General features: G+C 52.9%; 3 protein-coding genes across 3 annotated transcripts; 2 read left to right on the top strand and 1 right to left on the bottom strand.

The window, feature by feature from the left end:
- Window positions 1–1961: 1961 nt before the first annotated feature.
- Window positions 1962–2150, top strand: CPAR01_12644 (uncharacterized protein; the record flags this gene model as incomplete). The annotated part of the gene is made up of 1 exon (XM_060496899.1): window positions 1962–2150. The coding sequence occupies one exon, from the start codon at window positions 1962–1964 to the stop codon at window positions 2148–2150; it is 189 nt and encodes a 62-aa protein (XP_060344432.1).
- Window positions 2151–3590: 1440 nt separating this feature from the next.
- On the bottom strand, window positions 3591–3692 carry CPAR01_12643 (uncharacterized protein; the record flags this gene model as incomplete). Its single annotated transcript, XM_060496898.1, has 1 exon — window positions 3591–3692. The coding sequence occupies one exon, from the start codon at window positions 3690–3692 to the stop codon at window positions 3591–3593; it is 102 nt and encodes a 33-aa protein (XP_060344431.1).
- A 1666-nt stretch (window positions 3693–5358) lies between these two features.
- CPAR01_12642 (uncharacterized protein) lies at window positions 5359–8612 on the top strand (the record flags this gene model as incomplete). The annotated part of the gene is made up of 4 exons (XM_060496897.1): window positions 5359–6543; window positions 6684–8064; window positions 8115–8449; window positions 8511–8612. The coding sequence occupies 4 exons, from the start codon at window positions 5359–5361 to the stop codon at window positions 8610–8612; spliced, it is 3003 nt and encodes a 1000-aa protein (XP_060344430.1).
- Window positions 8613–13764: the final 5152 nt, after the last annotated feature.

Raw genomic sequence — 13764 nt, 5'->3', positions numbered from 1 at the left:
CAAGATGTTCTGATGCGCTGGAGAAAGCGCAAGATGACGGTCATTCCCGCGGTCAATTGGAGCGGCCCGTGGCTTGCCAAACCAAGTGAGACCTGGTCGCTTTGCAAGCTATCGATGAGTGGGCGAGAATTCTTCGCCGGAAGGGTCTCACCATCGGCACCCCAACTTTGGGCAAGTATTCGTCTGAGATGAGGTGTCGCATCGCCATGTAAGGCGACCCTCACCATGAGAGCATCTCATTTCCATCGTGGGTTGGTAGTTGAATTAGATGACCGTAAGGTTTCTCGAGGTAGTAATGATCAGAGACAACGCATAGGTTGTACGAGTTCTCGTTGGCATACCCCTGCTGGAGGATGCGGATGAGAAGAGGCTATACGGAAGACTGAGTATGGTAGGTACTACCTTGACTGGAGTACCTAAGGTATTTCTCTACCTTACCTGCCGACATCATCACGGAAGGCTGTACGTACCTACATTACAAAGGTGTCAATGAATTGGAAGCCACGATTAAGGAACTTCCTCTATTCGAACTGATGGCCTCATCTGACTTTTTCCATCTCCATCATGATCTTTATTCCCGGTTCCTGCTTTTTGGGTGCCAATGTCATGTCAGACCAGTACGACAAAATCTCTGTCCATACGGTCGCAATCACTGGGACATTCCCGACGCAACAAGAAAGCATCTCCCTGCCGGCGCGAAATAACGTCAGTTCAAACAAAACAACCCAAGGCTCAAGCACCTCAGAAAAGAAGCTTGGGCAAAAAAAAGAAAGCAAACGCCATCATCTAGTCTCTCCTTTTCCTCGCCTTTCGACTTTCGACTCCAATTTGCTCCTGCCTGCCCTCCACCTCTGCCCCGTCCCTCCCTTCCAGCCCTCCCCCCCCCCCTCCTTCTCAATTTCGAGTCTCCTCGTTTGATGTCTACCTTCCTCGAAGCCGTAGGCGCCAGGGGATGCCGAGCCGGCCACCACGGACCAAGGCATCGCAGACAGGAACAACCCTCACATCATCTTCCATCAAACCTGGCATTGAAGCGGGCAGGCATTTCCCTCGATATTACAATCCAGCATTGCATGCTTACCTAACCTTATACGCTTCTATCTATACTGTCACATACATACAACGCGCTATCTACAGAATAAACATCATTCTGCGCCAGCCTGACATGCATTAATCACTGTATGCATTTCTTACGTCAGTCAGCCCACACGAGAGCTTTTTCGTAAGCAATGGCAAAGCAAGTAGCTTTTCTGAATTTGAGCTTCCAAGACTGCCAGAACGGGAGCTGCAGGCAACGTCGCTCGCCCAGCTTCCGAGTTCCTGTTTTGCCACACCAACTTGCCGGGTCAGACAGCATCTATGTACGGAACTGGATTTGCAGCAATGCAATGCATACCTGGCCGTTCCATACCGAGACGACCTGTCGACTCTGTTCCTCTAGTTTCTCTTGCTCCAGGTTTAGATTCAAGACCCTTGGTGCTTCAGCTTTCTCTCCTCCCTCTCCCCACTGACCTGACCAGTGTCCGCAACGGCGACCCCAATCCCTGACCCCCGAATACCCTGGCTTCTCCCTACCGCATCGCATGCCCGCACTACTTTTGCAACTTAGCTGCCCGTTAGGCTAGAGCCGCCGTGCGATCAGCGAGTCCCTGTTGACCACTGACCAGAGACATTCCTCACGCACCTGAGATTGACCAAGGATCGACCGTCAGGTCCATGGCTCCAAATAAGACAAGCACACAAGCAAGCACAGTCGGGTCGACAGAATGGGGCATGGGCGCGGGCTGGAGACGCACAGCACCGACGTTGACCTAAAGCAGCCCCCAACTTCAAGGCACGGTGGAACTTCAACTATGTGAGGAACTCAGGAAGCGTAGCAAGCAACCAGCAAGCTATCTTGCCTCGCGGGTGTTGCTGGTGGTAGTTGCCGTAGCTCTGCTCTCGAGCTCTCTGTTGGTTGCATGGTCCCGGTTGCTGTTGCTCCTCAACTGGAGCCTGCTGTGCTTCTTCCCGAAAGCAATCAGTTTGAACCACAGACGCGGCCCAGGGGCCTGCGCCGGTGTCTCTGCCCCGGCTCTCTCTCCTACCCTCCCAAACACGCCAGCGATTCGACGTCGAGCCTTTGGGGAGAACACGCAGATGATGGTTAGGTAAGTGAAAGCCAGTCCACCTGTCTGTCCGTACCTTGGCTGTCTGCATTGTCATTTTTAGCCCATCAGCAGGGCGAGGAAAGCTCAGACTCGGGGTTTTTGTTGCCAAAATACTTTGCATTCTATTCTGGGGTACGAGGTGTTGTGCGATGCACATCTGCCACAACTACGAACACGCCCCCCTTAGTTGCTTTTATAGTAGACACCATTCTCCCACTTCCTCTCCTTGGTATAGGGACCTGCAAGTGCGAGTCCCCTCACCTCTGTGTTCAAAGGCAGCTGTTCCGCCGCTGGTGGAGTAAGCTCGTCTCGCGTAGCTTTGCCCGAGGTAGCCTTGCTCAGACAGCATAGGTACGGATACAGATACAGGGACACTGGAAGTGTCCCGGCGACGATGATGACGACGAGGGGCACACGGCATGGCATGTGGTCAACAGTGTATTTTGTCGTCATACACTGTAGGCCAAATGGCGTTGATTGCTTGGTGTCACCTGTTCAATCGCGATTGTTGGTTGGGCCGCTGGATGTGCTACTAACAGCCCAGCCCCTTCGCTGAATCGGCCATGTCGGGACATGAGCTCGCAGAGATGACCATTGGTGATACGTCTGGAAAGAAGAAATAAGAAAAGAAGCTGGTAGCAGGCGCCTAAAGACGACCAGCCTGTCTCCGTCACAGTCCCAATCTACGGTTGTATGCGTAGGAGTCAGCCTGGAACCAGAGCAAGTCCCGAGATGAGGTCATTTCGAGCACGGGTATGAACAACTACCTTGCGCTACAATATGAGAGGGAACATGCAGCTGATTCAAAAGTACAGGGCAGGGCAGGTTTCTTCTTTCGACTGCAGCGCATCTCCAGCATCTTTAAGCACGCATCACAAGTTTGAAGTTGGCCAGTCCTGAGTCGGCTGCCTGTCGCGGCCAATCAGGGCGGGAAGCGCGAGCGCTGGCAAGTCGAGTCGTCTTTCCCTTTTCAGAGTCCGGCCGTATGCGCTGTCAGTTCTTCAGAAAGAATACGAATCACTTTTCTAAGCTTTCATCCTTCTCGAGATGGTAGGGCACAATGACACCAAGACCTTGGAAAGCTAATCAATCACCTTAAGGCTCGGAGGCTCAGTAAGAATGGACCGAGATGGTCCAGTTAGGGAGCTTAATGTACGTTTGGAGACAGATGGCACACTGTGTTTTCTAATTTGGAGTCTTTCGCAGACAACCATCTGAAGTCTCAAAGCAAGGCTTCGTGCCTTGGCCAAGGTAAAAGTGTGTGCCCCTCCCATCCAGTCCTGTAGCCAGGGCTCTGTCATCTCAAAGCGTAAGTATGTACTTCGTACCTTAGGTAAGTAAGGCGGGTTGGGGCATCTTGCACCTGCCCGGGCAATGAAATGGAAGGCACCGAGAGGACCAAAAAAGTACGTACTTGACGCTGCCGGATGAGACCCCACCTCACAGGCTTTTACTCCACCTTTTCCCACACCACCACACCACACGGCCGTGGCCACACGGCCACACGGCCCCCAGGCTAAGGTAGCCCGTCCGCCAATTCATCCTCCGATACTTTCGTACCCACCAGCTGCCACGCCCATCTTGCGGCCCTGCTACGCCTGCCCACTTGACTTGACCTCTTCCAGCCGGTCCCTCTCGTGCTTTCTCCCACTTCAATCTGAACAAACCCCGCTTTTATTCTTCCAAGCACCCGAACCAAAACAGAGTGAGAAACACGCGAAGCAGGAGACCAGAACAAGCAAAATGGAACCTCCAACTCCACCCGCTACGAGTGTTGTTCCATTCAGTGTACGCAGTAAGGTACTTTCTAATAAGGATACTTGGTCAATTGTTCTGCTTCCTGGATCCTGTCGGGTGATGTCTCTTGCAGTCAGTCTTGCAGCCCGTGAAGAAAGCAAGTCACTAACATACCACTCCATTGGACTACATGGACTACATTGAATCTATCGAGTCCTTCTTTGCGCACTCTGTGATTCTGTACCGTGCAACCTGCGTCCCACCAAGCCCAGTCCAGCCCAGTCTTGTCTCGTCTTATCCCCCGCTGCATGTACACTCCAGGCAGTCTACTGCGCACACTACGGATACATGATACATTCCCTAGGCAAGTTGGTTCCCAGCAAATTCAACCAGCATCGGCAGCACCAAGGTAATCAGCGAGAGTAGTCCCATTCTTGCCCTAGTCTGACGGCCTGCGCTCCCATCCACCTTGGTGATTGCTCACTCCACTAGGAGCTATTCGCTACCCAGAACCTAAGATTCTCATATCCGTACCCATACGTTATTTTTTTTCTTTTCCACAGAGTTGTTGTCGTGCTGGCGGCTTTGCTGGCGGTTTGCCCCCAGTTGCCAGCTTTTCTCGAATCTTGCCAGCCTCCGGGTCCCAGTAAAACAATCCCCCGTCGCTCCGTCGTCCACTTCACTCCTCTCGCTCCGCAACCCACCTCACCTCACCTCATACGGTTCCAAGAATCCACTTCTTGCGTCTCCATTCAGCCAGTGACAGTCAGCGTGTCCCGGTCCCCATCAAGCACAGAAGTTGCTGCGAGCCTGCGACCCAGCGCCTACTTTAATACAGAACCTCAGGTCAGTGGACCAGTGGACAGTACCTTGGGTGCCCGGTCGCTATCTTAAGTACCCAGGTACCTAGGTAAGTACCTACCGTCCCAAATTCCGTACGGTCTACCTATACCTACCTTAAGGCTCCATACCTTATGCTTGGATCGATTACCGCCGCTGCTTGCTAATTAAGACCAAGACCAAGGCTAAACCGTTCCCCTCTGTCTTGCACGCCTTCCCGGTTCACTCCCCGACTCGAAAAGTCTCGAGACACGGCTGTCACTGCGACTGTACTTGTAGTTGTGCTGCCATCTACACAGTTCTCGCTGGTACTACTGGCCCCTCCACACACCTCAGTATACCTTGCCCACCAAAGCCTTATCACCTCCAGCTTGAGGACCGTAGACTCTTAAGAGACGGAGAGTTGGTAGGCAGACAGACCACCACCACCACTACCACACAGCCGTCGTCGCCGCCGCCGCGTGCGTACCTCTCCCGCCGTCCACTCCACGTCTCGAGCACAAGTCCAAGGGGAGACAGCATCGCATTGTGCCCGTACCGAGTTTTTTCCTCCTCACACACCCTCTATTCATACCCTCTTTTTTCCCTTCCTTTCCCTTTCTTCGACGTTTTAGACTTTTTAGGGTGTATCATGGATAGCAGCCAGAGCACGACTATTTCCAACGGCACCTCCCAACGTCGCAGGCTCACCAAGAAGCCGCCCTCGTCCTACCAGCAACACACCCGTTCCTCGAGCGGTCTCGATGGTGGCATCGACGCCCTCTCTCTCCAGAGCAAACGCAGCTCTACATCGCTGAAGCGCGCTCCTTCCGCTCCACCAGCCCGGACGACCCCCTCAAACGCGCCAGCAGCTGCTTATTCCTCTGCTTCTGCTTCGGCATCTGCCTCTGCTTCTGCTTCTGGCTCGGCTCAGAGTTCTGGTATTCCTCTACCCGGCGTTGCTTCTTCTGCCGCTTCCAACAGCTCTTCGCCCCGTCACCTTCCATCAAGTCAGACGCACCTTCCCAATCCTTCCCCCATTCTGCCTCAGGGCCAGTTCGCCGCCGTCGCTGGATCTGCTGCTCCTTCCCCAACTGCCTACCACCACCCCCAGCTCCACGCCCAGGCCCAGACCTCCTCCTCCTCCACCTTCCACGCTTCGTCTGCTGCCGCTGGCGCTTCTGCTGCTGCTGCTCACGGCCACGCCCAAACCCACGCCCACGCCTTTTCTCCTCACCACCATCAGCTGCACTTCAATCACCAAAACAATTTCTACCAAAACAACAACACCAACAACAGTCCTGTAGGTAACGGTTTCGCCGTCGGCATCGCCCACAGCACCGATCGCCCGCTCGATCCCGCCGCTCCCTCGCCTTTGTCGTCACAACCCCACGACGAATTCATCGGCGCTCCCTTTGACGGTGCTGCGGTCCTGAACCGCATCGAGCAGACCAAGTCGCCTGTCGCCGGTCAGCATCCTCACTTCAACACCCCCAACTACCACCGGCACAACGCTCCCGCCCCGCTCATCAAGTCAGCGACCGATTCGCGCATCAAGGGCCCCGCCCTGAGACAGTCCCAGAGCTTCACGAACGATTCCTCCATGATGAACGAAAAATCACAAGGCGGACGGGTGACGGACAACTCAATGATCAGCCCCAAGAGATATTCAGACGAGGCAAAGGAGCCCCGCATGGGCGTCCTGCGCAAGAAGTCGGGCTTCTCTGGCTTCATGAATAGCCTCGTCGGCACCCCAAAGAAGCCAGTCATTTCTGCGCCTGAGAACCCCGTCCATGTCACCCACGTTGGCTACGACAGCTCTACTGGCCAGTTCACCGTCAGTCTGGCCCCTCCACTTCCCCCTCCAGCTCCATGTTTGGCTCTCTTGTGTAGCAGTCGAGTCTACTCGTTCTCTGTTTTCGTACTTCCTCTTTGTCCTCGTGTGCTTGGTGTAGCTGACGATTTTCTACGATACAGGGTCTCCCCAAAGAATGGCAGAGGTTAATCAACGAGAGTGGAATCCCCGAGAAGGAACGTAGGGAGAACCCCCAGACCATGGTTGACATCATCACATTTTACAAGGAAACGACCGAGAAGCCAGCCGAGGATCAAGTTTTGGAGAAATTCCACGATGCTAGAGCGCCTGACTACCGTCAGTATGCAAACGCGAACTCGCCGTCGGGTGCCATGTCGCCGGGCATGTATCCGCCAACCACTTATATGGGTATGTCACCAATGATCAGTCCACCTGCGAGCCCTAGGTTTCCAACTGTCAATCATGAAGGATCTTTCGAAAACCCCCGCCAGCCGCCGCCCGTCCCTGGAGTTTCGGGAGGTAAAGGCTCCGGCAAGGACATCAACCTGATGCCCAGCCGCCCGGCCCCGAAGCCCCCCGTCAGCATGCCCTCGTCGATGAGGTCCGCTCCCTCCAACTATCCCGGCAAGGACTCCGGCATTGGAATGTCTCAGCCCGCCGAGGACCTGCCCCCGGTCGCCTATCAGCCGCCCAAGGAGAGCAACGTTCCCATGCTACCCGAAGAGCATCGTGGAGAGCACCGATCCCGATCCCGATCCAACTCGCGTGCTGGCGCCCCCGCCGGTTACGTGCCCCCCACGCCTAACCCGCAGACAGCCCAGGCGAACGTTTACCAGCAGCAACTCATGCAGCAGCAGCAAGAGCAGGCCCTAGCTCAGGCCCAAGCGGCCATGTCTGGCCAGATCAGCCGTGCCCCGAGCAAGAGACAGCCCCCCCAGCAGCCGACACCGCCCCAGTCGCAGCACCAGTACGCTCAGGGTCCCACGGCAAACGGCGGTCCCGGCCAGCGACAGCAAGTTGGTGTACCTGGCGCACCTGGTTCCAGACCCAGACACCGACCCCGCCAGAGCACCGGTATCGATGTCGTCGCTGCACTGAAGCGCATCTGCTCCGACGGCGATCCTCGCGAGGTCTATAAGAATTTTAATAAGATTGGCCAAGGCGCGTCAGGCGGTGTCTACACTGGCTACGAGCGAGGAACCAACCGTCTGGTCGCTATCAAGCAGATGAACCTCGAACAGCAACCCAAGAAGGATCTCATTATCAACGAAATCCTGGTCATGAAGGACAGCTCACATCCCAATATTGTCAACTTCATTGACAGCTTCCTCTGCGGAGGTGAGCTCTGGGTTGTGATGGAGTTCATGGAGGGCGGCAGCCTTACTGATGTTGTCACCTTCAACATCATGACCGAGGGCCAAATTGCCTCCGTTTGCAGAGAAACACTTAAGGGCTTGCAGCACCTGCACTCGAAGGGAGTCATCCACCGCGATATTAAGTCTGACAACATTCTCTTGTCAATGGAAGGCAACATCAAGCTGAGTAAGTCTTGAGCGGAAATTCGACATCATGGCAAAACTAACACCAAATAGCCGATTTCGGTTTCTGCGCAACAATTAACGAGGCCCAAAATAAGCGCACCACTATGGTTGGCACGCCTTACTGGATGGCCCCTGAAGTTGTGACGCGCAAGGAGTACGGGCGCAAGGTGGACATCTGGTCTCTGGGCATTATGGCCATTGAGATGATTGAGGGAGAGCCTCCATACCTGACCGAATCGCCTCTTAGAGCGCTGTGGTTGATCGCTACCAACGGCACACCCCACATCAAGGAGGAGTCCAACCTGTCAGCAGTCTTCCGGGACTTCCTGTACTTTGCCCTCAAAGTCGACCCTGAGAAGAGAGCCAGCGCGCATGACCTCCTTAGAGTGAGTTCAGTCGAGATCCCAGCGGTATAGTCTGATACTGACTTTTTTTTCTTCTTTCCAGCACGAGTTCATGAAGGGCTGCGTTGACCTTTCTCAATTATCGCCATTGGTGCGTGCCGCAAGAGAAGCTCGGCTTGCCGAGAAGGCTAGAAAGGGACAGTAGGACTCCCCTGGCCATTCACCGAAGAACATCTTCAAGCGGTTGAAACATCGACATTAATGACGACCTTGACGACAACATACATCCAAAATGGGGCTGCCCCTTACCTGTGCATTAAGATACCCCAGGAAATACTGTTGTCCACGACACACGTAGCTTGAGGTCGCTTTCCACCTCCGCTTTACACAACAACTTTACTCATCCTTTGGTCAACCCCTTTGGCTCTCGATATGCTCATGGACCCAGTGCGTGTCCGCGCCTTGGCTTAGCCACCTTTCGACCCCCAATCATAACTCTACTTGCTTTCAAGATACCACTTCAGGGCTCTGAACCATTTTTGGCTTGGACTTTCTGACATTTCTTCTTCTCGACGACTTGCACACGCAGCATCATTCAGCATGTTGGCGACCGAGCAATGTCTCTTTCTGTGACGGCTTTTCTCTCTTCGATTTACATAGAGGCGACACGATTTTGAACTCGGCAACTCGCCTCAAAGTCAGGCTTTGGTTGCGTATGCGCAACTCTGTCTTCCCATTGGATCAAGACATCCGCTTTGGACCAATCATGTTACCAAAGTCTAGTGACCAATGTTATCCTGGATATCGGTTACTAAGGAGGGACGAGACGATGAATCGCACGATCTGATTTGGCCAGCGGGAATAGGTGGTCAACTCTTTTTTTTGGGGGCAGACAGGCTAACCCCTTTTTCAACCTGTCTTGTGGGGATTTCTCTACTCTGTACAGAACACTTCCGAGAAAAAAAAGGATCGATTTTCAGATGAGACGTCGACGGACATTTACGAGAGGGCATGTTCTCGGCTCTATAGTCCCTCATGTCTTAAGCCCACACAGAAGGGCGTTCTTTACTGGTCATGCGCGAGTCGATGTACCGCCGTGGCGGTGGCACAAAGGCTCTTCTAGACAGACTCGACTAGGTAGAGGAATGACCCTCAGGCCCAGCAGGCCTAAGGAAGTTAAAAACATGTAGCCTTGTCTTCCAGTGATGTCGCGCACTGTCAAGTGATTACATGGTCCGGTTATCCCATATACTCTCAACATGATGTCTCATTTACGCTTCAGCCCCTTTTTCTACAGAACAGAACATGGTCTTTATGATCCTGTCCACTTATCCGTCTCTATAAAGCCAGTTTCCATCCACCTCGCCATGTCCTTTTTCCATCCTCATGCGACCATGTCATGCGGAATGTCAGCATTCGCATCAATGAGCCCTAGATTGTCATCTTTTTTTTTGTGAAGCTCTCGGTGCCTTTGCTGGTCCTATCGTCCCTTTTCCTCTGGACGAGATAGATGGAGGTCTTTTTCTCCCCTTTCTGATAAACTGTGTTCTCTGCCCTCGCTCTGTATCTATGCGGCTGGCGCCACTGACAAAGCCACCAGGGGCCTGTGTGGAGGGGTTGCTGCGCGCGAAATGTGACCGTTTGGGGGGGGGGGGGGCCTATCAGGGTATGGAAAGGATTTTCCATCTACCATTCGTTTTTTGTTCGTAGGTCATGGCGGTTTGGTTGTATTCGTATTGCTACTTCAAAGTTGTTGGGGATGAAGACGTTTGTATGAATTCCGCGCCCTCTTGGCGGGAGGGGGTCGTTGGGTGTGTAGGTGCTTAGGGATGCTGCTATGAGAGGGAGAGGGAGAGAGAGAGAGAGAGAGAGAGAGAGAGAGAGAGAGAGAGAGAGAGAGAGAGAGAGAGAGAGAGAGAGAGAGAGAGAGAGAGAGAGAGAGAGAGAGAGAGTAAGGGAAAGGGAAAGCAAACATTTGGTAACCACGGCGCCTAATTCTTTTCTTGACTGGATAGAAGTCTTGTCGACTACCTCTAGACTTGGTTTCTTTGCTCGGCCTTTGAGTACCTGGTACTGTGGAATACAGACTTCACGACGGCTGTCTTGGCTGTTTATACGAGGGATCACGTCACCTTCTTAACGGGTTGAGGAGATGATTCATCTAGACAAACGGCTCATGGGTTCGGCATAACTGGTGGGGTGTGCTCTTAAGGAGCTTCTTAATTGTGTTACCCTGTGATGCTGAAGGGAGGAGGGCCACCCATATCTAATGGTTTGTAGGACGTCTTCTCGTACCGGAGCAGAAAGTCTAAAAAAACCCCATTTTGGGAAATGCCTTGACAAAAAGATGACAAGATAATAATGTTTTGCATGTCGAGTGGGAATTTCACGCTGCGGACGCGGTCGTGAGCGTTCTCCTCGGTAAGACTGGCATCAGACATGGGGTGCCATTAAGAGTCGAGAAAAGATTGTAGATAGAAGACTGCAGAAAGGGGCTAGGGAAATATCTGAGCCCGTACTTCTTCAATAACAGCTAGGAGAAAGTAGAACTTCACATAGAGCAGGCACAAGATAGGGAGGACCCAATCTGGGTTCACTGACAGTGAGGACATTGGATCTTTTTTCACGGCCAGGTCCTCGCCCTTTATTTTCCTTATACTCGACTCGTTATGACGAGGCGAACGCACTAGATGCAAGGAGCCTCGGTGTATGATCGTACTCCGCGGCGCATTGCTTCCTGTCTCCCTACAAGTGAGGTCCGAATAATGTATCGAACATCAATCAATCTCAACCTTAGCCCTAATTGTACCGTGCTTTGTTATTCGTTTCTGCAGAACAATTTGGTCTCGATATTCCATCGAACCAAAAAAGTGGCTACTAGATCGTTGTCGAAAGACGAAGACGTTGTCCGAGTGCACCTGGAAAGGTTTAAGCTCTAAAGGTCGGTCGCCTTCTGGCCTGACCAAACAGAGATCAAGAGTACATAGACGATACATCATACCGGACTCGACCTATACGAACCTAATATACAAAAAAAAAAGCAAGCTACTCAGAATGTTCAAACATGATGAAGTACGGTGAAGAGCTGTATTTCCACCTTCCTCTAGCTCGCCGTCGATACCTTCTTAGAGAAAAGAACGACGTCCATTGCCATGTGCCGATTGATACAGATGAAAGCGGAGTTTCAGCTTGAGCAGGTCCTGCGTGTAAGCTAATGGATTGGTTGACATTGAAAGACACGTCGTCTTGCAACAAGCTATCCGTATAGCAGTCTTAGGCCGATCCCCGGGATCGCTCCCTGGGCATTACAGCATGAACATACATAAGCCCAAGGCTGGGAAGACTGGGGAGGCAGGAAGAAGCCTCGGTTTTATCATTCTCGAAAGCCTAGAGTCTTGGCACCTCATTGGAAGGAATATACGAACTGATTATACGATATACGCAACCCACGTAACTGTATACCGTGGAGGCTCGACCGTACCTTCCCGTCCTACACTGTTCATGGCCACGACCTGGAGGGAAGAAGGGTATATACCCCCCCTCAATCCCATTCCCGTCACCAGCCAGCAGGCGCCCGTCTAGGTCGACGGGTCAGGTCAAACTGGCTGGGTAGTGGAGTGGTTAACGGTCGACAATCAATTATACACGCCAACCAGCCTACTCGACGACAGGCTTAGCGAGAGTACCCGAGTTCGAATCCCAGCATGAGCACCAAGAGATGTAGCCCCCAGTTCAGCACCGGGAGGGGTGAACTCTTTTTACTTCCTGTTGTTAATTTGAGTAGTGGTTTAAAGCTTTTGCTCATGTCGTGATGGCATCAACTACTCCAGTGGCTCACCGAGAGTCACGTGTTTTGGTAATACACAATCACCTACGTTTACACATGCACCATCATACATACCATGATTCAAGTTTCTTTCCGGAGTACTGACCGCCCGGAACGCAGGGGTCAAGGCTCCCCGGCTGCGCTGGGAAGCCCCATGCTTTGCATCTTATGTGTTGCAGTGGAAAGCTCCCCACAAGAGTCATTCAGAAGGATGCGGGAAGACAACAGAACCTCCAACTGATGGAAATGACAGAATTTTCGAAAGATGCTGGCGGTGAGGTTGCGGAAAACTGCGACGGGAATGGATTAGGCTGCTCCCCCCCACGGAAGCGGCCCCCGGAGTGGACACGGGGATATCCCCAACCATGCATGGGTGGAGACGGGGAAGCCCTGGGTTTGCGCAGGCTTCGAGAAGGTCTCTCCGTCGTGTGATTGTTTCGAGATTTTTTTTTTCGTCTTAATGTAAATATAGCAGGGGCGTGGGCGTGGGCAAGTCGCCGTCGGTGTGGGGGACGGGCGTGGGATGTAACTGGGAAAGACAGAAAACTTCACCGTCTTCTGTTTGGCGCAACTTTGGATATCCGTCGGTCTGCAAGGCCGCCCCCCCCCCCCCCCGGCCCGCCACGACTACTTGCGACTTTTAGGTCCGTACGCTTCGTTTGGCATGGTGACGATTCGTGAGCCTGTCCTGATCTGATACCGGAACCTTTGTGTATACCTTGGAAGTAGAGGGTAGCAAGCAGTCATTCAGACGACTGGCGAAAAAGGTGCTTCTCGCCTAGTAATTCAGCGCCTCAGATGCCCTGTTCTGGACCAAGACAGAATCCCAAGATCAATGAGAAGGGTACGACCGGGACGCGGCGGGTATCGAGGATTCAAGTAAGACGCTTGCTAAATGTCATTGAGATCAATCAGGAGTATTCATTCGCCGTCTCAACGCCCTGGTCCGCGGGCTGCTACCTGAAGTTCTGAACAACTTGAGATTGCTCGTGATCGGTTTCTTGAGGCATTCCCTGCCACTCTAGCTGAGGATGGGGACAGACAGAACGCATTGCTGGAGTTGCCAGTTTAAAATCCTAATGTTATTAAGGATTTACGGGCTGTGGTGCCAGCACAATATGATGCCAGCAGGTAGAGTGATGATTGTGGCTAAGTATGATTTTTAGGTGCAATTGACGGCAAAAATTATCGAGAAGCTGTCTGGATTGCTTGCCACGCATTCACTGTCTGTCCCGCAGCGAGACAAGCATAGCGGTGGACAACCGGTGAGGGTAGGTTGCAGAGCTGCATGGCAATAACGACTAGCCTTCCAGGCGAATGCAACAGCGTGAGCGAATACCAATATCGGCTCTTCATGTGATTCTCTGGATGACTTGTCACTTGTCATTCTAGTTTGGGTCGATCGGAGCTTTTATGCGGAAGAGGTGTCATCTCAATCCCTGCAGAACGGATCGACTTTGCGACAGAGCTTCGTACGTGCTCGTGCTCGCAAGACCGTCCTGCAGCGATGGAAACCTCCATGAAAGTAATG

Source organism: Colletotrichum paranaense (genome assembly GCF_030867605.1).
Source record: "Colletotrichum paranaense strain IMI 384185 chromosome Unknown Scaffold_11.1, whole genome shotgun sequence".
Classification (NCBI taxonomy): Eukaryota; Fungi; Ascomycota; class Sordariomycetes; order Glomerellales; family Glomerellaceae; genus Colletotrichum; species Colletotrichum paranaense.
The sequence above is the reverse complement of the archived record's forward strand: the minus strand, read 5'-3'. Positions and strand labels throughout refer to the sequence as shown.